The following is a 19773-nucleotide window of genomic DNA, read 5'->3' as shown; positions in this document are numbered from 1 at the left end:
CTGTTCTAAATGCTTTTAAAATATATTCCATTATTACCAAATAGGCTGACAGATGTGGCAGGCCTGGTGGTCCAACTGTGTCGGAATAGGAGTGACGGAGGGGGACCACTTAATTGCCTCAGTTGCGATTGGCTGCCACATCTCTCAAGTTATGTCTGTACTTGGCTGTTGCAGCAGAATATATTCACATGGACCTGTCTGTATATGAACCTACTGAACCACCTCCTGCCTATGGCACAGGTTGCATGGTGATTGGTGGGGTTATGGGTGCTGAGATGCTGAACAATGTCTAGAAAGAAAGGGTTGTCTTCCTCTGCCTAGCTTGTGCTCCTTCGGCTGCTGTCAGCTCCCCCAGCACAGCTCAGATGGCCATGTACAGGCCATGCAATGTATTGCCTCTACTCGGCTTTTAGATGCAGTCCCTTGGTTGAAACTGACTGGCTGCAGTGGCAAAAATAAGTTGGCAATTCTTCTCCCACCAAATTGTATCCATATGTCAGGAAATTACCCAGCCACATCCCAGCTCTGGCTACTTCTCTTCCCAGTAGTCTTCACTCCTATCAACACAGCAGTGCTGGGAGAGATCTGGAACGAGGCATGCATCAGACACACCGCTGTTCCAGGAGGGTTGCCATACCATGCCATCAGTAAGTGCGGATGCGAGGGCAGTCGGGTCCTGACTCTGCATCCAATCCTAAAGCTAAGTGTGGAGTTTAAAGTGGTTGTCCCACAAAAAATATTCTACCTATGTCAAAGTTAAGAGTCCCTTCATCTGAATACTTTTGGAACTACATGTAATTAAATTTTTTTATATTTCTCCGTCCACCTTACTGAGGTGGTCGCACACGCTCATGTCAACTGTCACCAGCCATATCTTCTGTTAGAAGCTGTGGCAATTACAGGGAAAGAGTTACAGCACAAAGGACCCCCCCCCCCCCCCCCCCCCCCCCCGAGCTGCCAGCCTGAAATAAATATAGCAGAAGAATTAAAGCAATATATGGGGAGATCCTCTGGATTTATGTGGGGCACAGGGCTCTTTCAAGCTTTGTTAGAAAAAGGTTGGATGTCTGATTTTCGTTTCTTACATCAATCATGACATACCGTAACCACTTTAAGTCAGGTACCTACTGCTTGTCAGTGACTGTGGCTCTAGTTTGTTCGTTCTTCACTGAAAGTGCTGCATTTCTCTTGGACCTTCCAGCGTATTGGCCTTGGCTTGTTTCAGAATTTACTCTTTGTCTATTGATTAGGCTTCTACTAATTCAGCTGGCCTTGACTCCCTGGCTTGCTTCTGGATTAGCTCCTTGTCTACTGTTTTGGCTTCTACTGACTCTCCTGGCTCAGACTCTCCAGGCTTGTTCTACTCTCCTGCTACTCCTTGGTTTGTTGGCTACCAGGGGCGGACTCACAGGTAACTAAGTCCAGCTGGCTTTGCAGTGGGCACTGGTGAACATCTATGCATAGCCTTAAGCAGACAACTGAGTGGTGCGGGCAGATAGATAGCAGATTGAGTTTGCTGGCAGTGGTCCCAGATGGAGGCCCTGTATTTTTCTCACCTCTGTCCATAACAACATTTCTATTTTATATTATTTTATAATAACTTATATTTGCGGAATAGCCTTTTTAATGAGTGTCATTATAAGCAGACCTGTAATGAAACTTTGACGTGTTTTGGTAAACTGCGGACTTGACTTACCATTCTCACTTTGTTTCTTGTGTGGGTCACCTGTACTGTATGTTGGTTATTTATTTATTTCCATTTGTTCAAACAGTATTGGTGATTACTCAGGTTCTTACAGTTCTGATTTTCTTTCCAAAGGCATCAGGAATCACCCAGTTCCCTTTCGAATGGATGCTCAGGACCAACAAGGCCTGTTACTTCACCAGACTCATCGGATTTTACTCTGGATATACGAATGCCAGGGGTAACGCCAACAGAGGTGAGTAGACTGCCAAATGTGTGTATGATGGTCTGGTTATAGTGTCTAATCCCTTGTGACCCGAGCTCGGCGGAAAAGTTGTTAGCGTTGTGACCGTTCAACCACAGCTGGTAAGTCGCATTGTACGGGCCCTTGTGCAGTGGTGGTCTTGTTTGCATCCAGATCATTTTAGAAGCTCCCTTCCTTTGGTGTTTTGTTTGACCTATTATGTATAAACCTATTGTAACCAACTGCCATTGGCAGCATAAAAACCACTTTAAAATGCATTCATAATATGCTAAACTATATTTCATACCTTGTGAGACCAAAGTAGTTTGTGACCCACTGGAGTCAGGACCAGTTAGGCCACCAGGCTGTTGTTTTGGTGGCTTTAACACATTAGGGTACATGGACGTCAACAAGCAGGGCTCCTCTGCCCGGCACCCCTTATATGAGCCAAAAGTGCGCTGCTCGGAGCTTCCATTTTGAGCTATTCTTGTATTTTATGGATTGCCATTCATCTGAGTGGCTGCCATGTAATACTACATTTTCCATGCTGGGCAATTGCCTGTCTGGCTGTTTGCTAGGGGTTCAGGGAGCAGCTGATCACCCTTGGGATTGGGCAGCATTCTGAAAGGGGGTTGTCTCTGATTAGCCAGCCAACCTATTTGGTTGTGCCACCAATAAATGTTATTTTAATATAGTTAAGTACAAAGGATACTTACTTTTGTAATTTACTTTATTACAAAAATGCTTCAGTCGTGAGATATTCTCTTTACTTCATTTTAATGGTGCCCCCTGGTGTTTAATCTGTATAGTAATGTAGTGTAGTCGTGCACATCCATGTACTGAGGTGGTCGCACATGTTCTATCCTTAAGCTGTCACGAGCCATATCTACTGTTGTAAGCTGTGACAATAACAGGGAGAGAGCAGCAACGTAAAGTATGCATTCCACCAAGAAAGGACCTGCCCCTGAGGTGCCAGCTTAAAGAAAGTCTAGCAGAGCCATAAATGGTGAGAGCTCTGGATCCATGTGAAGTACACATCTGGTTCTGGCTTTGTTAGAAAGAGACGGTCATGTGCCATATCAGGCATGGCCAACCTGTGGCTCTCCAGCTGTTGTAAAACTACAATTCCCACCATACCCTGCTGTAGGCTGATAGCAGTTGGCAGTCTGGGCATGCTGGGAGTTGTAGTTTTGCAACATCTGGAGAGCCTCAGGTTGGCCATTCCTGAGCTATATGATGCCTGATTTTTTTTTTTTTTTTTTTGTATCAATCATGTGATAACCCCTTTAACTGTGACTACGGTCACTATTATGGGGAAATCGGTGCATCAAACATACCTGTTCCAAATCCCCTGGTATATAACCTAATTCAGAAAAGATCTCCTGTACTGTATCCCTTGTTTGTGAGCAATGTAAGTCATGGGCAGCCCGGAACTACAGTGTAATTCACTGGTCATTGATAGTATTACTGCACATTCCTTCCACTTTGTAGTTATGAAGAGAGATTTATCATCTTGCTTGCACCTGAAAAGACAGTGGGGGGCATTCATCAATAACTGCGTAATTATGCCCAAAAAATACTTAAAGGGAACCTGTCACCGGGATTTTGTGTATAGAGCTGAGGACATGGGTTGCTAGATCGCCGCTAGCACATCCGCAATACCCAGTCCCCATAGCTCTGTGTGCTTTTATTGTGTAAAAAAAAAAACATTTGATACATATGCAAATTAACCTGAGATGAGTCCTGTACGTGAGAAGAGTCAGGGACAGGACTCGTCTCAGGTTAATTTGCATATGTATCAAATCATTTATTTTACACAATAAAAGCACACAGAGCTATAGGGACTGGGTATTGCGGATGTGCTAGCGGCGATCTAGCAACCCATGTCCTCAGCTCTATACACAAAATCCCGGTGACAGGTTCCCTTTTAACCGCCTCCGGACCGCCTAACGCAGATGTGCGGTCCGGAGGTGGCAGCCCTGCGCACGACGACGCATATACGCGTCATCTCGCGAGGGCCGGGATTTCCTGTGAACGCGCGCACACAGGAACGGAAGGTAAGCGAGTGGATCTCCAGCCTGCCAGCGGCGATCGCTCGCTGGCAGGCTGGAGATCCGAATTTTTTAACCCCTAACAGGTATATTAGACGCTGTTTTCATAACAGCGTCTAATATACCTCCTACCTGGTCCTCTGGTGGTCCCTTTTAGGATCGACCACCAGAGGACTCGGGTAGCTCAGTACAGTCGCACCAAACACCACACTACACTACACCCCCCCCCCCCCCCGTCACTTATTAACCCCTTATAAACCAATGATCACCCATGATCACCCCATATAAACTCCCTGATCACCCCCTGTCATTGATCACCCCCCTGTCGGGCTCCGTTCAGACGTCCGTATGATTTTTACGGATCCACGGATACATGGATCGGATCCGCAAAACGCATACGGACGTCTGAATGGAGCCTTACAGGGGGGTGATCAATGACAGGCGGGTGATCACCCATATACACTCCCTGATCACCCCCTGTCATTGATCACCCCCCTGTCATTGATCACCCCCCTGTAAGGCTCCATTCAGACGTCCGCATGATTTTTACGGATCCATGGATACATGGATCGGATCCACAAAACACATGCGGACGTCTGAATGGAGCCTTACAGGGGGTGATCAATGACAGGCGGGTGATCACCCATATACCCTCCCTGATCACCCCCCTGTCATTGATCACCCCCCTGTAAGGCTCCATTCAGACGTCCGCATGTGTTTTGTGGATCCGATCCATGTATCCATGGATCCGTAAAAATCATGCGGACGTCTGAATGGAGCCTTACAGGGGGGGTGATCAGTGACAGGGGGGTGATCACCCTGATCACCCCTGTCATTGATAACCCCCCTGTAAGGCTCCATTCAGACGTCCACATGTGTTTTGTGGATCCAATCCATGTATCCATGGATCCGTAAAAATCATGCGGACGTCTGAATGGAGCCTTACCAGGGGGGTGATCAATGACAGGGGGGTGATCAGGGAGTCTATATGGGTGATCACCCCCCTGTCATTGATCACCCCCCTGTAAGGCTCCATTCAGACATTTTTTTTGGCACAAGTTAGCGGAAATTTTTTGTTTTGTTTTTGTTTTGTTTTTCTTACTAAGTCTCATATTCTACTAACTTGTGTCAAAAAATAAAATCTCACATGATCTCACCATACCCCTCACGGAATCCAAATGCGTAAACATTTTTAGACATTTATATTCCAGACTTCTTCTCACGCTTTAGGGCCCCTAAAAAGCCAGGGCAGTATAAATACCCCACATGTGACCCCATTTCGGAAAGAAGACACCCCAAGGTATTCCGTGAGGGGCATATTGAGTCCATGAAAGATTTAAATTTTTGTCCTAAGTTAGCGGAAAGTGAGACTTTGTGAGAGAAAAACAAAAAAAAAATCAATATCCGCTAACTTATGCAAAAAAAAAATAAAATTCTAGGAACTCGCCATGCCCCTCATTGAATACCTTGGGGTGTCTTCTTTCCAAAGTGGGGTCACATGTGGGGTATTTATACTGCCCTGGCATTTTAGGGGCCCTAAAGCGTGAGAAGTCTGGGATCCAAATGTCTAAAAATGCCCTCCTAAAAGAAATTTGGGCCCCTTTGCGCATCTAGGCTGCAAAAAAGTGTCACACATCTGGTATCGCCGTACTCAGGAGAAGTTGGGGAATGTATTTTGGGGTGTCATTTTACATATACCCATGCTGGGTGAGAAAAATATCTTGGTCAAATGCCAACTTTGTATAAAAAAATTGGAAAAGTTGTCTTTTGCCAAGATATTTCTCTCACCCAGCATGGGTATATGTAAAATGACACCCCAAAACACATTCCCCAACTTCTCCTGAGTACGGCGATACCAGATGTGTGACACTTTTTTGCAGCCAAGGTGGGCAAAGGGGCACATATTCCAAAGTGCACCTTTCGGATTTCACATGTCATTTTTTACACATTTCGATTGCAAAGTTCTTCTCACACATTTGGGCCTCTAAATTGCCAGGGCAGTATAACTACCCCACAAGTGACCCCATTTTGGAAAGAAGACACCCCAAGGTATTCCGTGAGGGGCATGGCGAGTTCCTAGAATTTTTTATTTTTTGTCGCAAGTTAGTGGAATATGAGACTTTGTAAGAAAAAAATAAAAATAAAAAATCATCATTTTCCGCTAACTTGTGACAAAAAATAAAAAGTTCTATGAACTCACTATGCCCATCAGCGAATACCTTAGGGTGTCTACTTTCCGAAATGGGGTCATTTGTGGGGTTTTTCTACTGTCTGGGCATTGTAGAACCTCAGGAAACATGACAGGTGCTCAGAAAGTCAGAGCTGCTTCAAAAAGCGGAAATTCACATTTTTGTACCATAGTTTGTAAACGCTATAACTTTTACCCAAACCATTTTTTTTTTTGCCCAAACTTTTTTTTTTTTTATCAAAGACATGTAGAACTATAAATTTAGCGAAAAATTTATATATGGATGTCGTTTCTTTGCAAAATTTTACAGCTGAAAGTGAAAAATGTCATATTTTTTTTTGCAAAAAAATCATTACATTTCGATTAATTAACAAAAAAATTAAAAATGTCAGCAGCAATAAAATACCACCAAATGAAAGCTCCATTAGTGAGAAGAAAAGGAGGTAAAATTCATTTGGGTGGTAAGTTGCATGACCGAGCGATAAACGGTGAAAGGAGTGTAGTGCCGAAGTGTAAAAAGTGCTCTGGTCATGAAGGGGGTTTCAGCTAGCGGGGCTGAAGTGGTTAAGTTACAAATCAAAAGTGGTGATTTGTTTCACCTCGTATATCAAAAGGCGCACACCGCTTCTAAAATGTCAACTTGGTTATCCGCCTATTTCTCTTTTATTTGCAACATTTTAACACCAAAATGCGCCATTTTAGCCACCCCCCTGCCAGACTACACTTGAGACTTTTGAAACATAATTGTGACTTTTGAAGCATATTTGCGACATTTCCACTGGTAAATTGCAACTTTTGTTTCACACTTGGGTCGTTTTTGTTCTTTTATTTGACAAAACCCTGCTGTTTAGAGCATATTAGAAAAAAAAAATTGCATCCTGTTTTATTACTTGCCTATCGCTTGTTCCCATCCATAAATGCGACTTTTCACACAAAACACCACCACATAATCTGGCTTCATTGTCTGCAACAATTTGAGCCATTTCTGCCCATAAGAGGATGATAAATGAGGCGTAATATGCGCCAGTTTGATAGCCCTGCCCACTTTGACATTTATAACTCATTTCTGGAGTGATGCTTTCTTTGCAGTCACAATTCTGGAGAAAACAGTTGAGATATTGGGTGGAACTCAAAATGCCATTTATTTTGGGGCATTTTAGGACATAATTCTGGTGCAACATGCTTAGTAAATCTCCCCCTATGTGTTTGCGGCTTTTTTTTTTTTAAAACTGTCGCATCGCTCTGATTTTATACCACCCTCGCCACTTTTCCTAAAGGGGGCGTGGTCCGTCTCCCCGACAGATCTATCTCCGTTTATGCTGGCGCAAATGAAGCCAACTCTGAACTGTTGTCATGTTAGGTGTGTCCTCCGGCAGCACAGAGGATATCAAGAAAAGCTCCGGTCTAGCTAAATCTCCCCCATGGACTGTAAGGCTAGCTTCACATCTCCGGCATTGAGAGTGCCAGGAATCGGCCAGACACAAACCACAGCGGGCATCGGTTTCTGTCCGGCCGATTCTCAGCATAATGGCCAGATGTTTGCATCCGGCAGTGCCGGATCCAGAGAATTCCGGGAGAGAATAACCTGCCTGCCGGAGATGTGAAACTAGCCTGACTTCGACCTAGCGGGGTATTATTACCCCTGAATGATAGCGAGGGGTGGTCATTGTACACCAAGGAGTTAGTAACACTTTTTGATTAAAAAACATAATATTAGTACTCTGCTCAAAATGTTTATTTCTTATTTATATAGCGCCAACATATTCCACAGCGCTGTACAGAGCTTGTCCCCACTGGGGCTTACAATCTAAATTCCACGTCATCCCATAAGTATGATAATAGGGCTTTTGTGCTACACGTGCGTTGCTTTTTAACCCTTGTGTCCTATAAGAGGGGTAAATGTATGGTTTCCTAACCCTTCCTGCACCTATGAAGGCTGCGGAGGATGAGGGCTGTTGTCATGCTGCAGTACGTGATGACTCATTGTTGCAGATGGAAGTTTTTTTTTTTCTGTTGAGGAAATAAAAGGGATCCCATTAGTGAGGGAAAGGAAACTGGAGGCTCATTCGTTTCCCTGTAGACCTTCAAGCTCCGCACAATAAATGTATGAAGAACATTAGGAGTCTGCACGCAGGAGCTTCTTTAATTGGGCCCCACAATCTTTTCATGCTACACCAGGCATGCAATGTCTTGTGCAGTGATTAAGTGGCACAGTAATTCTTCCAGATAACTTAAATACGGCCTGATTGAAACGTATTTTTCATGTTGACGGGCTACGTTTAAACTCTGCTCGCTGTGCATCTGTGCTGCTCTTGGTTTTTTTTATTATGGTGTATTTATTGGATCCCATTATTATGAGGGTTATGCGAAAGGGAAGGCTTCTTCTTGTAGCAAAGGGCCACATTCATTAAGACCGGCATTTTAGACCATAGCTGTCAGTGGATCTGCCGAAGTTGTGTAGAGTCTGAGATCTCTCTATAACTTTGGCGCATCCAGTGCCAATTCTAAATGTAAAGACCGCTTCCTTGCTGTCTTACATTTAGATTATTTTCTACGCCTAAAACAGGGCTCGCCGGCCCGCCCCCTTCCCCCGCCCACAATTTTAGACCTGGCTTAAGCAGGGCGAAGTCGCAGATGGTGGCGCAACTAATCTGCACCTGAAATACACCTAATTTAGGCGTATTTCAGAATAGTTTATGACCCCCAACATCCCTATTTGCTGGTGTTGGTTTGAGGCTACCATACAGAGCCTGGCACTTGTTCCCTTTAAGGGACACTACCATCAGAAAGGGATATTTTATTAAACTTATTGGGGTCTTTTTACCAAAGACTGGTATTTCACAGTAAAAAGAAAACCCTGGAGTAAGAGCCAACCAGTTTACTAAAAGGTGGACACTTCTTAATACGTTTGTTGCATCTTCTGCGGCCAGTGGACCAGAACTGAAAGCTGCCCCAGCCAGGAACTGGAGTAGATTTCTGGTGTAACGTGCACCAGTTTCCTGCACCGTTCCTAACAAGTTGGAAATGTTCTTGCAAACTGCACTTGCAACTTATCTAAACCAGAAAACGGGCATACGGCTATTATAATCGGGCCCCGATATTCATAGAAAACATTTCTTTTTGGAATTTTTGGCTGTGTTTTTTTTTTTTTTCATTTCATTTTCATTTTTATTTCATTGAAAATGAAATGCAAAATGTCATTCTGTAGCAGTCAACACATAATAGCCACTATGTAAATAAGTAATCCATTGCCAGTTTACTGCTGCTATGAAAGGAAGATGTTATCTGCAGGGCAATCCTCATGCTACTAGTAGGTGTAGAATTGGGATGACAGTGTGACAGCTCTATTGTTCTCTTGATATGCCTAGATAAAGATGCCTGTAGAAGAGCATTGCATAGATTAGGATGGGTTCACGTCTGCAGCAAACAACTTTGGTAGTCTGTTCTGTCAGAGGAACATACTACTGGAGTTTACCTTATCGGCATAAGGGGCATTGACTATATTGGCACCCGACAGAGATCCAGCTACTTCCCTGCATAAATATGGCTTTCGGACGGATAAATACCTCTGCAGCATTTATGCTGGAAATTAGCCCATTGTCTGTCGGGTCCAAATCAAGTCAACGGGCATCTGGTGATGTGTGGCAGTATCTGGCTATGCTGGATACAGCAAACTCTGGTAGGCTGTTCCTCTGCCAAAACAGACTACTGGAGATGGTTGTGCCCATGTGGCCTACCCTTATGTAATGTGTGATGCTCTGAGGCACTGCAGGGGAGCACTCTCTGGTCCCAGTGATGGTCCGACTGAAAAGGATAAGCGAGACTGGGACGCACCCAGTATAGAAATAGTGTCAGTGGGGCCTAATAAAATATTAACGCCTCTGATTGGTCTTCCACAACCCGTCCTGTGGCCAGTGGGCAATTATTTCTCCCACTGAGATAACCAAGCGAGATGAATGTTTGTACCTTTTTACAAACCAATATGCATTCTACAGAAATTGCTGATTTTTATTTCCCAATTTAAAACAAACATCAAGTTTAAAATAGTAAAAACAACCATAGAACAGAGAATGGATCACAAATAAAAAGAAGCAAATCGTCACAATCCAGCCACATTGTAGATAGCGCTAGAAAGAAAACCACTACTGGATCAGTGTAAGGGCTCATGCCCACGGCCGTTGCCGGGTCCACAATACACGGGCACCGTCTGTGTGCACCCTGTATCATGGATGCGGACCCATTCACTTGAATGGGTCCGCTGTGCGGAGGGAGCGCTTCCATGGGTTTTCTGTCTGTGCCTCCGCACTGCAGAAAAGTAGCACATGCACAACTTTTTTGCGGTGCGGACAGTTGGTTGCAGATCACAGACCCTATTCAAGTGAGTGGGTCCACGATCCGCATGCGGCGGCCCCACGGTCGGTGCATGTGCATAAACCCTAAGACCAATTGGCCCCGCGGTCACTTAGTTGCATCAGGAGGCATGAAGGGGGCATCACTAAAGGCACCTTTAAAGAACCACCAGTGGGAAAGGGAAAAGCAATCGCAAGGTTTAGACATAAGGTGCTAATATGTCAAAGGCTCTGCAGAGATTCTGGAATATACTCACTTTTTATAAATCGGGAAAAGCGTACCAGAGCCCTGCTGCGGTGTGGCACAAGTATGCCAGACCAGTCCCATATCCCCCGAGTTTGTATGAAACTTGCACGTCCGTTTGGAGTTTTGTATACTACGATGTAGGTTGTATATTCTCCATGGTTTACATGTATCCTCCGGGACCCGACTAATTGTCTTCCTGTCGGAATGTTCCCTAGTGTGTGCATGTGTCTGTAGGAAATTAGATTGTAGCCTCACTGGGGACTGATGACCTTTGTACATTGCAGTGGAATATGTCGGTGCTTTTACTCCAGTCAGCCATAATATTGGAACCACTGAAAGTAAAGTGAATAACTGATCGTTTTGTTACAGTGGCTCCTGCCAGGAGTCTGGAGGACGTGCGGCAGAGCTGTGGGTACCACCAATTACTGGGCTGCATCTGACCTGAAACCTCAGCATGTACAGGCGCCACCCAGCAATTAGCGGGTACGGTGGCTTGGCAGCAAACATATAATAAGGGCTAGTACCTACCAAAAGTGGTGCAAGGAAGGATGACTAGTGAAACTGCAACTGCCGGCCCCCTGATGGATGTGGGGAGCAAAGGTTAGATCGTCTGTTCTGATCCCACAGAGAAATTATCGTAGCATCAAAGTACACAGTGCGTCACATCCATTGCTGCCTGTGGGGCTAGGGACATGTACACACTTTTCAACAAGGTAGTTTTACTGTTATGGCTGAGCACTGTCTAAGCAACAGAATACTAGGGCCGGTCACACAGAATATTTTGCGGGCTGAATTTATTGTGGATTCTGCACCAGGAAGCTGACAGGCGGCCCACAGAAACTGCCTCCCATCGTTTTTAGTTGGGGGGAAACGCACTGCCATTCATGTGTCTGCAGCCGGGGTGGACAGACCATAGACCCTAAAGGGAAATTTCCAGGTGGGCCGATGCGCAGGGTCCTACCTAAGCCCTTCTGATGGCTGCTGGCCGAGTACATAATGATCTGACGCGCTCTGTGTTTTTAGCACGGATGCCTGCTCTATTTTGTCCGTGTTCAGGGATCCATCACATCCATTATGGTCTATGGGTCCGTGAAAGCTACGGATGCATCCATGTTTCACGGGTCATTAGGAAGAGATGCTTTGAAAATTATTTTTCAGCTGTGCAGGGTCAGTGAAACACGGATGGCACACAGACACACAGATCCTTAATGGACAGCTTCACAGATGCATCACTGACCACCTGCTCACGGATTTGAGCACTGACACGGACGTGTAAATGAGGCTTTAATTTATGCTGAGAGCACCAGGTACTTATGTACCTCGCTGGTGGGTGCAGGTGCCCTCCTAAACTCAGTTGTATTGCTGTCCTCAGGACAGTAATGCACTTGGATACTGCCGCAGGACACGGGAGCCCGTGGCGCTATGTTCCACTATTTCTCTCCTTGGCCGCTCTGAGCATGCCACTGGCGGCGCTATAGGATTCATTACTAGGGGCAGTCCAGGCAGCATGCTAAAGGTAGCAGAGCAGGCAGAAAGAGGAGCCCACTCCGATCAGCTAATCCTGGCATAGTACATGGGTACAGGGTACCCATGTGCTATGCCAGGAGTTTGTAAACTTCCGGGGGGGTACTCGCTGCTTCTGTGGCCCCATTCATAAAATGTCATGCCCGTAGTCAGCAATGTAGAGAAATGTCAGTTTAAAGGGGACAGGTGTGCTTTAGGTAGTGAAAAGTCTAATAAAAATACTAAATAAATGAATATATTAGAAAAAGTTTTATTACGGCGTTGGGGGCATCTTATAAAAATTTTTGTCAGGTTTAGTTACTCTTTAAAGGGAACCTGTCACCGGGATTTTGTGTATAGAGCTGAGGACATGGGTTGCTAGATGGCCGCTAGCACATCCGCAATACCCAGTCCCCATAGCTCTGTGTGCTTTTATTTAAATACATATGCAAATTAAGCTGAGATGAGTCAGAGCGTGAAAATATGACTCTTCTCCGGTCACACGAGTAAGATATGACTCTTATGTTAATTTGCATTAAAGGCGGGAAATACAAAAATGCTGAATACTTATTGAATTTGTCTGCAAATTATATTAAAGGTGTAATTTATATGTTTAGGGTAACACAATGAACATGAGGGTAGCCTAGTAGAGGTGACAGGTTCCCTTTAATTTCCTCTGCTGTCCCTCTCCAGTGTTTGTGTTCATGTATGACTTTGTATTACCTGAATAAAGGGAATCGTGACAAATTCTCTATAAAGGCCTAGTCTTGAGAGACGGCTCGGAAATCTAATATTCAGTAGGCATTTCTCATTGACCAGGAACCCCTTTGTGATTGTCTTGAGAAACCTTATGACTAAAGTGTCCTGTGTAGGAGTGTTCATTTTCTTACCATATAATCCTTTTGTTATTTGCAAACGTATTTCCTTTTCTGTTATTTGATAGTCGCTTGTTCTAGTAAAAGATTATAATTGCACTTGAAAATGTGATACTGCCACGCTATTGTACTTATACTATTACTTGTAGGGTAAAGGAAGCAGAAAGCAATCTGCAGTACGTGCCACAATATCCAGAGCAGAGGACGAGTCTAGGGCTCCCATCTGTAGAACCAAATTATTGATGGGCCAGCCAGCTATCTTCGTCAGGACTGGCGACCATTGTATAGAACCTCCTGACCCTCACCTGATGGCAGATGCCAGGCGAGAGAAGGATTTGGTGGTTGGATTTCAACATGCCCTGGAGGTGCCTGGTTGTGGCTTATTCCCCTCTCCCCATTAAGAACATGTGCACACTTGGCCACGCAGAGCATGTATGTGTAGTGGGGAGGAGGCGTTGGGAGAGAATTCTGTTGCCCATCATCTATCAAAAATGTATGTCTTCCTTAATTGTCTGCAGTTCACCTGCATATTGACATCAACCCCTTTATGCCATAAAACTGGTGTTAGGCTACTTTCACACTGGCGTTTTGGTTTCCGTTTGTGAGATCCTTCAGGGCTCTCGCACGCTGTCCAAAACGGATCAGTTTTTCCCTAATGCATTCTGAATGGAAAATGATCCGCTCAGAATACATCAGTTTGTCTCCGATCAGTCTCCATTCTGCTCTGGAGGCGGACACCAAAACGCTGCTTGCAGCATTTTGGGGTTCGTCTGATGAAACTGAGCCAAACTGATCTGTCCTGACACACAATGTAAGTCAATGGGGACGGATTTGTTTTCACTGACACAATATGGCACAATAGAAAACGGATCCGTCCTCCAATGACTTTCAGTGGAGTTTATGACGGATCCGTCTTGGCTATGTTACAGATAATACAAACAAATCCGTTCGTGACGGATGCATGCGGTTGTATTATTGTAACGTATACGTTTTTGCAGATCCATGACAGATCAGCCCAAAACGCGAGTGTGAAAGTAGCCTTAAAAACTCACAAAGTTTGGTGCACGCCATGCTTGTGTCACAAGTGAGCATAGGTGGCAGATTTAATATAATCTATGCCAACAAACTTCCTTGCTGGTGGAGATTTCTGTTTTTGCACTTGCACAATACGTACACTTCTCAATAACTGTGGCACATCTGAAGCCAGCAGGGGATGGATTAAATCAGAGATATTTTCCTCAGGATAGGTCATCAATATCAGATCATCGGGTCTCTGACACCTAGGACCCCCCCAAATCAGCAGTTTGAAGAGAAGTCTGAGCTTCGTGCAAGCGGAGCCTTCCCTTCATTGTTTACCTGTTCGCTGTAGACATCACTGTATTTTGTGCCAAATTTTTTAACTGTTGCACATTGTTTGATAAATTCGGTGCATCTTTAAGTCTAAAGCCTATGTTCCACTGCCTGATGGATGATCACACATGCATCGATGCTGATTTGCACAGCAAACTGAATATAGGAGGAAAGTTTGTTACCGCAGTCGTTCTGTCCTATAGATCAGTGTTTCCCAACCAGTGTGCCTCCAGCTGTTGCAAAACTACAACTCCCAGCATGCCCGCACATCCCATCCCTGAGAGGGCCCCTTACACTTCACTCTTGAGATGGTACTCCACTTTCTACATCACCCCTTTACTAGAGTAAGATTGTGACCATTTTTTCCACTTTTTAAAAAGTAACATCAAACCCTTTTTGTCTAGAAGTGCTGCTTCGGTTCTTTTTTTTTTTTTCCTACCGTCCCCTACTGGAGTGACTTTGCAACAGTTTCTGCGACTTTTTAAAAAAAGTCATAGTGATAAATCTGGAGTGAAACTAATTTAAAATAGCTCACCATGCTCGCTCTCTTACCACTTTTCACACAGACAAGGGTTGTGGAGAGCTGGCAGGGTGGAGGAATGATGAAGCAGGGAGCTGGTGCCGGTTCTCTGCTTCATCATAATACACAGGCAACTGTTTCTACTTCCAGACAGCTGCCAGAAACGGGACATAGCTCCCCCGTACCAGGACAGCCACTTAAATCCGGGACTCTCCCGCTGGATCCGGGACTGTTGGAAGGTATGCTTCAGGTTCCCATTCCACTTAAGCCTCATGCACACAGCCATGTGCGTTCCGCATTTTGCGGAATGGAATGTCTGGCCCTGAATAGGGAAGCCCTATCCTTGTCCATGTTTTTTTGCTGGGCCGCGGAACAGACGTGTGGATGCGGACAACACACGGAGTGCTGTTCGCATCTTTTGCGGCCCCATAGAAGTGAAGGGGTCCGCATCTGACTGGCATAGAAATTCGGCTCGGGTGCGAAACCAAACCACAGTCGTGTGCATGAGGCCTTATGGTGTGGGAAATCCAGTACTTTTTATGTCAATGTATCCCATTTGCTTTTATTGCATTGCTTTGTTAGTCTTTTCTTATCCCATTTTTAAAATTCTTCAGGCTGATAAGTAAGACATTTTTGGAGCGGTTTCTAGATGTGAGTGTTTCAGTAACGGGTCCTTATCATATTGGCTCCTGGTGAGAAAAGCTATGAATGGAATTGGCTCCCAGCTTGTGAGATATGCGTTTCGCCTGACTGCCAGAATAACAGATCTGGATTACGTTAAAGACAGCAGATAAGCTTTATTGTTTGAGAGCAATTTCCAGTTCACCTAGGATCCCTCATTCAAAGACTATCTTGCTAAGAAAATAGCTGGGTGTCTTTCTACATTAGACATGCCATTGTATATAACATATGGAAAGCACCAACATCAGCACCAAAAAGCTTCATTTGTGTCTCAGCATGCTTTGCCAAGCGCGGGCAAAGGCAATTGTTGAGGACACTAAAAAATTTAGTTCTGATTTGCCCCTGAGTTTTGTTGGCCAAATATTGAGGAAAATCAAGTTCTAGAAAGGAGAAGTTAGAGGCAGGCTGTGCCCGCATTTGTTTAGATAGAAGTTCTCCGTGGCGTAATAAAGGGGTTGTCTGAGATATTGAGCTGTTTGAGGAGGCCACAACAATCTGGTGAGCGCTGAAGCATCTTCCTAGGCCAGTGATGTCACCCATATTGGTCACATGGCCTATGTGCAGCTCGGTCCCATTCAAAGGAATTTGCCTAAGGAGGTTCCGACACCAGGGACCCCCACCGATCAGATATGGATGACCTATCCTGAGGATAAGCCACCAACATGAAAATGTTGGCCAGCCTCTTTACTCCTTTAGTAATTCCACTTATTGTACTTCCTTTGCTATGTTTATACCAAGAAAACTTATTGTGTATTTTACTTGGTCCCCACCAGCCCAATGCTCTTTTTTGTGTATCTGTAGCATGTATTATTACAAAGTGCTGACAAAGTCCCAATAGTTCGGCTAGTTCTGCAGAACTCGTTAACATAGAGAATGCAACGGGGGCGTACACTGTGCGCTCTTCCAAGGCCCAGTAATTCTGTATTCTAGAGAAGACAGATGATCCTTCGGCCATGTTATGATCCAACTTCTCCATTGATTTCCTGCCGGGTTTGTGTTTTCTGTGTGATAAATGATTGGCTTTTGAAAGGTCGTGGAAGAAGCTGTGATGTTATTTCTTTAATGCTATTTGCAGTGCTAGATTTCTTCTCTGCTTGGACTTGAATGCAGAAGCTTTATAACTCAGGTCCTACTAGGTTCTGCTGGTCTGCTCTACCTTGCTATCCGAGCTGTAATGCTGTCAGTTGTCTACCTGGACTTTGTCTGCCTAGCCTAGCCATCTCCCAGCGATCTGTGTGTATATTTTAGCTTCACTTCCCTGCTGGACAGGTACACACCACATACAGCTCTAGTTGAGATTTACACAATAATCTGTGTTCCTGTAAATCTGTAAACCCTCTTCACAAATTTCTGGGGTTAAAAGGCCGAACGGCTTTTATTTTCTATCCAGCACAGGGCACTAGTCCCTTTTTACACATCCACATAGTTGTGACAAACACAAAAATAAATCCCCTTTTATCAGGCTTTGCACGGCTACCAGAGGTCATGCAGCTTCCAGGCACTGACACGGAACGAGGCTCTCCGCCCTGTTATATCCCCACATTAATGAGACCATCTCAGGCTGGAGGAAAGTGCTGTACTGGACACCTACCCACCATTCGGTAAAAATCCAGGCCCATAAGGGTGCCTTCACACGCTGAGGATTCTGCAACTGAAAATCAATTCCATTCACCTGAATAGAGCTTGCAGAAATCCATAGGCTTGCTTCCCCATTCAAATGAATGGAACTGATTCTCAGTCGCAGATTTTTTTTTTTTTTTTTTTTTTTTTTTTTTTTTTTTTTTTTTTTTTTGGCACCCTTATACACTTTAAATATATTGAAATGAGACGTAGGTTAAGGAGGCACTGCGGCTTCGAATCCTCGCTTCACCACTTTAATCGCATGAAGGAGGCATGGGGTACAGTGACTTGTAAAGCACAAAAATTATTCCAAGAGTTGAAATTAATAAGCGGCACTCACCATTCGATGCAAAATTTATTTTACTGGGTGCAGAGAGGGAAATGACAAGCAACAGTGCAATCACAGAAACGTGGTGACGGCCGTTTCGCGTATCACCACTTCATCTGGCCAATACTGTTGACCCTTTGAGTGCAAAAGACGTCCTCTTTTATGCGTCACGCATGCAAACTTAGGCGCATGATGTTGGCGTAGACTATCGCATGGTGTTGCGAATATAGGCTGCGTCAACAACAGGGATTAGCCATAACTGAAAGTAAGATATATATGAAATGTTAAAAGCAACAAAGACCACATTGCTTGTACACATAATTATTGTGTTTACTTTATGGTTGACACCTCCAAAGGATATGTGAGACCACTGTGGGTTGTACCTACAAAAGGAACAACTACCACATCTTCGATTGCCCTTTGGTGACCAACCCTTGTGGGTGAAACTCGAAAAATTTAAATATCGTGCAAAAGTTCATTTATTTCAGTGATGGAACTTAAAAGGAATTGCATTAATGCAGCTTAAAATGTGAATTTTTTGAAAAGGTTCCATATTCTAGGCTCAAAGTGTCACACTGTAGTCATCTAATTAATCCATACCCCCTGAGCAAAGGGTACCTCAAAATTGTGACTTTGGGGTTTTATATGCTATAAACCATAATCATCCAAATTATAACAAATAAAGGCTTGAAATATCTCGCTTTGCATGGAATGAGTCTCTATATTAGTTTCACCTTTTTAAGTTCCATTACTGAAATAAATGAACTTTGCACGAGTTTCTCCTATATATGTGTGTGTGTGTGTGTGTGGATAGATAGATAGATAGATAGATAGTATGTGTGTATATACATTTTATTTTTATTTTTTTCTTCCTGGTCTTGGAAAACCCCTTTAACACTTTTGTGGCCAGTCATTTGTAACATGTCTTGGCTTTACATTCCGGCTGTAGCTAGAGTATAAGGATTAGAGATTAGATCCTGTTATCAGATTAGACATTGACATTGTATGGTATTGTAGGAAAACATTCTAGGTGTAATATTGGGATTGCAACACCTAATGCTGTGTATAAGGGAGGGGTGGTATGGTGACAGTGACATCAGGATACAAGATCACCGCCTGTTACTGTCATCTGGGCCCCTTGTACAGCCGCCAGTAACTCCTGGGGGATACAGGAACGTTTCTTTGTGTTATCACACCCTTTACTAGGTGCTTCTTGAGTGTGATTAGGAGGGAGTGTTTTATTTTTATTTTTATTTTTTTCCTACTAAAGAGTGATGAGATGAGCAGTTGCAGATGTAATCACCCCTGTGTCTAATCAGGACATTAATCCGTGACATGAATGTTTACACCATCTGCATCGCTGATATTTTTCAGTCCTGGCGGATATGTAAAGATGTTGGTACGATTCTGCATATCTTAAACTTTTACTTTCGGAGGGGTTGGGTGTCTCAGGCTCTGCTTGGGTCAGCCTTCTAGGCACAAATTTCCTATGTTTCTATGCATTATGCTTTCATTTGAAAATTGTGTAAAGGTGTACATGAGTTTAAAGAGAACCTGTCACCATGAAATGCAGTGCAGTGTGCAGGCAGCATGATGTACGTGTAGATCAGGAGAAGCTGAGCAGATTGATATACAGGGGATCATTTAGGAATGGGGCGACACCAGTTTGTAGCATTAAGGGATGAATTGCAGATTATCTGGCAGATTTCTGACCAATCATTGGTCAGATGGCCTATTACACACAGATCTTTTGTTATACACACCAACTATTGGACAGATATTGGTCAGATAATCTGTTAGTGTAATACAGACCTAAGTCTCACATGCCTGTTTTGTGACTTTTTAAATGCCCATGCAACATTATTTTGTTGCACGATGGTGGCGGTGGCTGGTACAATGGCCCTGACTAATTTACCAACATTTACGACTGGAGACAGGCTTACAGAGGAAACAAAGACTGGGGTAAAAAGCTAACTGCCCTGTCTTAAGGTGCTGCCAATCACCCGATGAACAAGCAAATACTTGTTCACCAGGTTAAAGCATCACTGGTTCAGGCACCTCAATCACCATTTCTGGGCAGGAGATTGTGCCGTGTAAATAGTGATTTGATGACCAGAAGCAATGAAAGCGTAT

General features: G+C 44.1%; 1 protein-coding gene across 5 annotated transcripts in view; it reads left to right on the top strand.

Moving 5' to 3' along the window:
- Window positions 1–19773, top strand: part of PAM (peptidylglycine alpha-amidating monooxygenase) — a 184601-nt gene that overhangs the window by 23255 nt on the left and 141573 nt on the right. For all 5 annotated transcript variants that reach the window (XM_044275973.1, XM_044275972.1, XM_044275971.1 and 2 more), the window contains exon 3: window positions 1820–1940. In XM_044275973.1, the coding sequence (XP_044131908.1) occupies window positions 1820–1940 (121 nt within the window). The remainder of the gene's footprint in view (window positions 1–1819; window positions 1941–19773) is intronic.

Source organism: Bufo gargarizans, chromosome 1 (genome assembly GCF_014858855.1).
Source record: "Bufo gargarizans isolate SCDJY-AF-19 chromosome 1, ASM1485885v1, whole genome shotgun sequence".
Classification (NCBI taxonomy): domain Eukaryota; kingdom Metazoa; phylum Chordata; class Amphibia; order Anura; family Bufonidae; genus Bufo; species Bufo gargarizans.
This window is presented reverse-complemented; position numbering and strand designations above follow the sequence as displayed.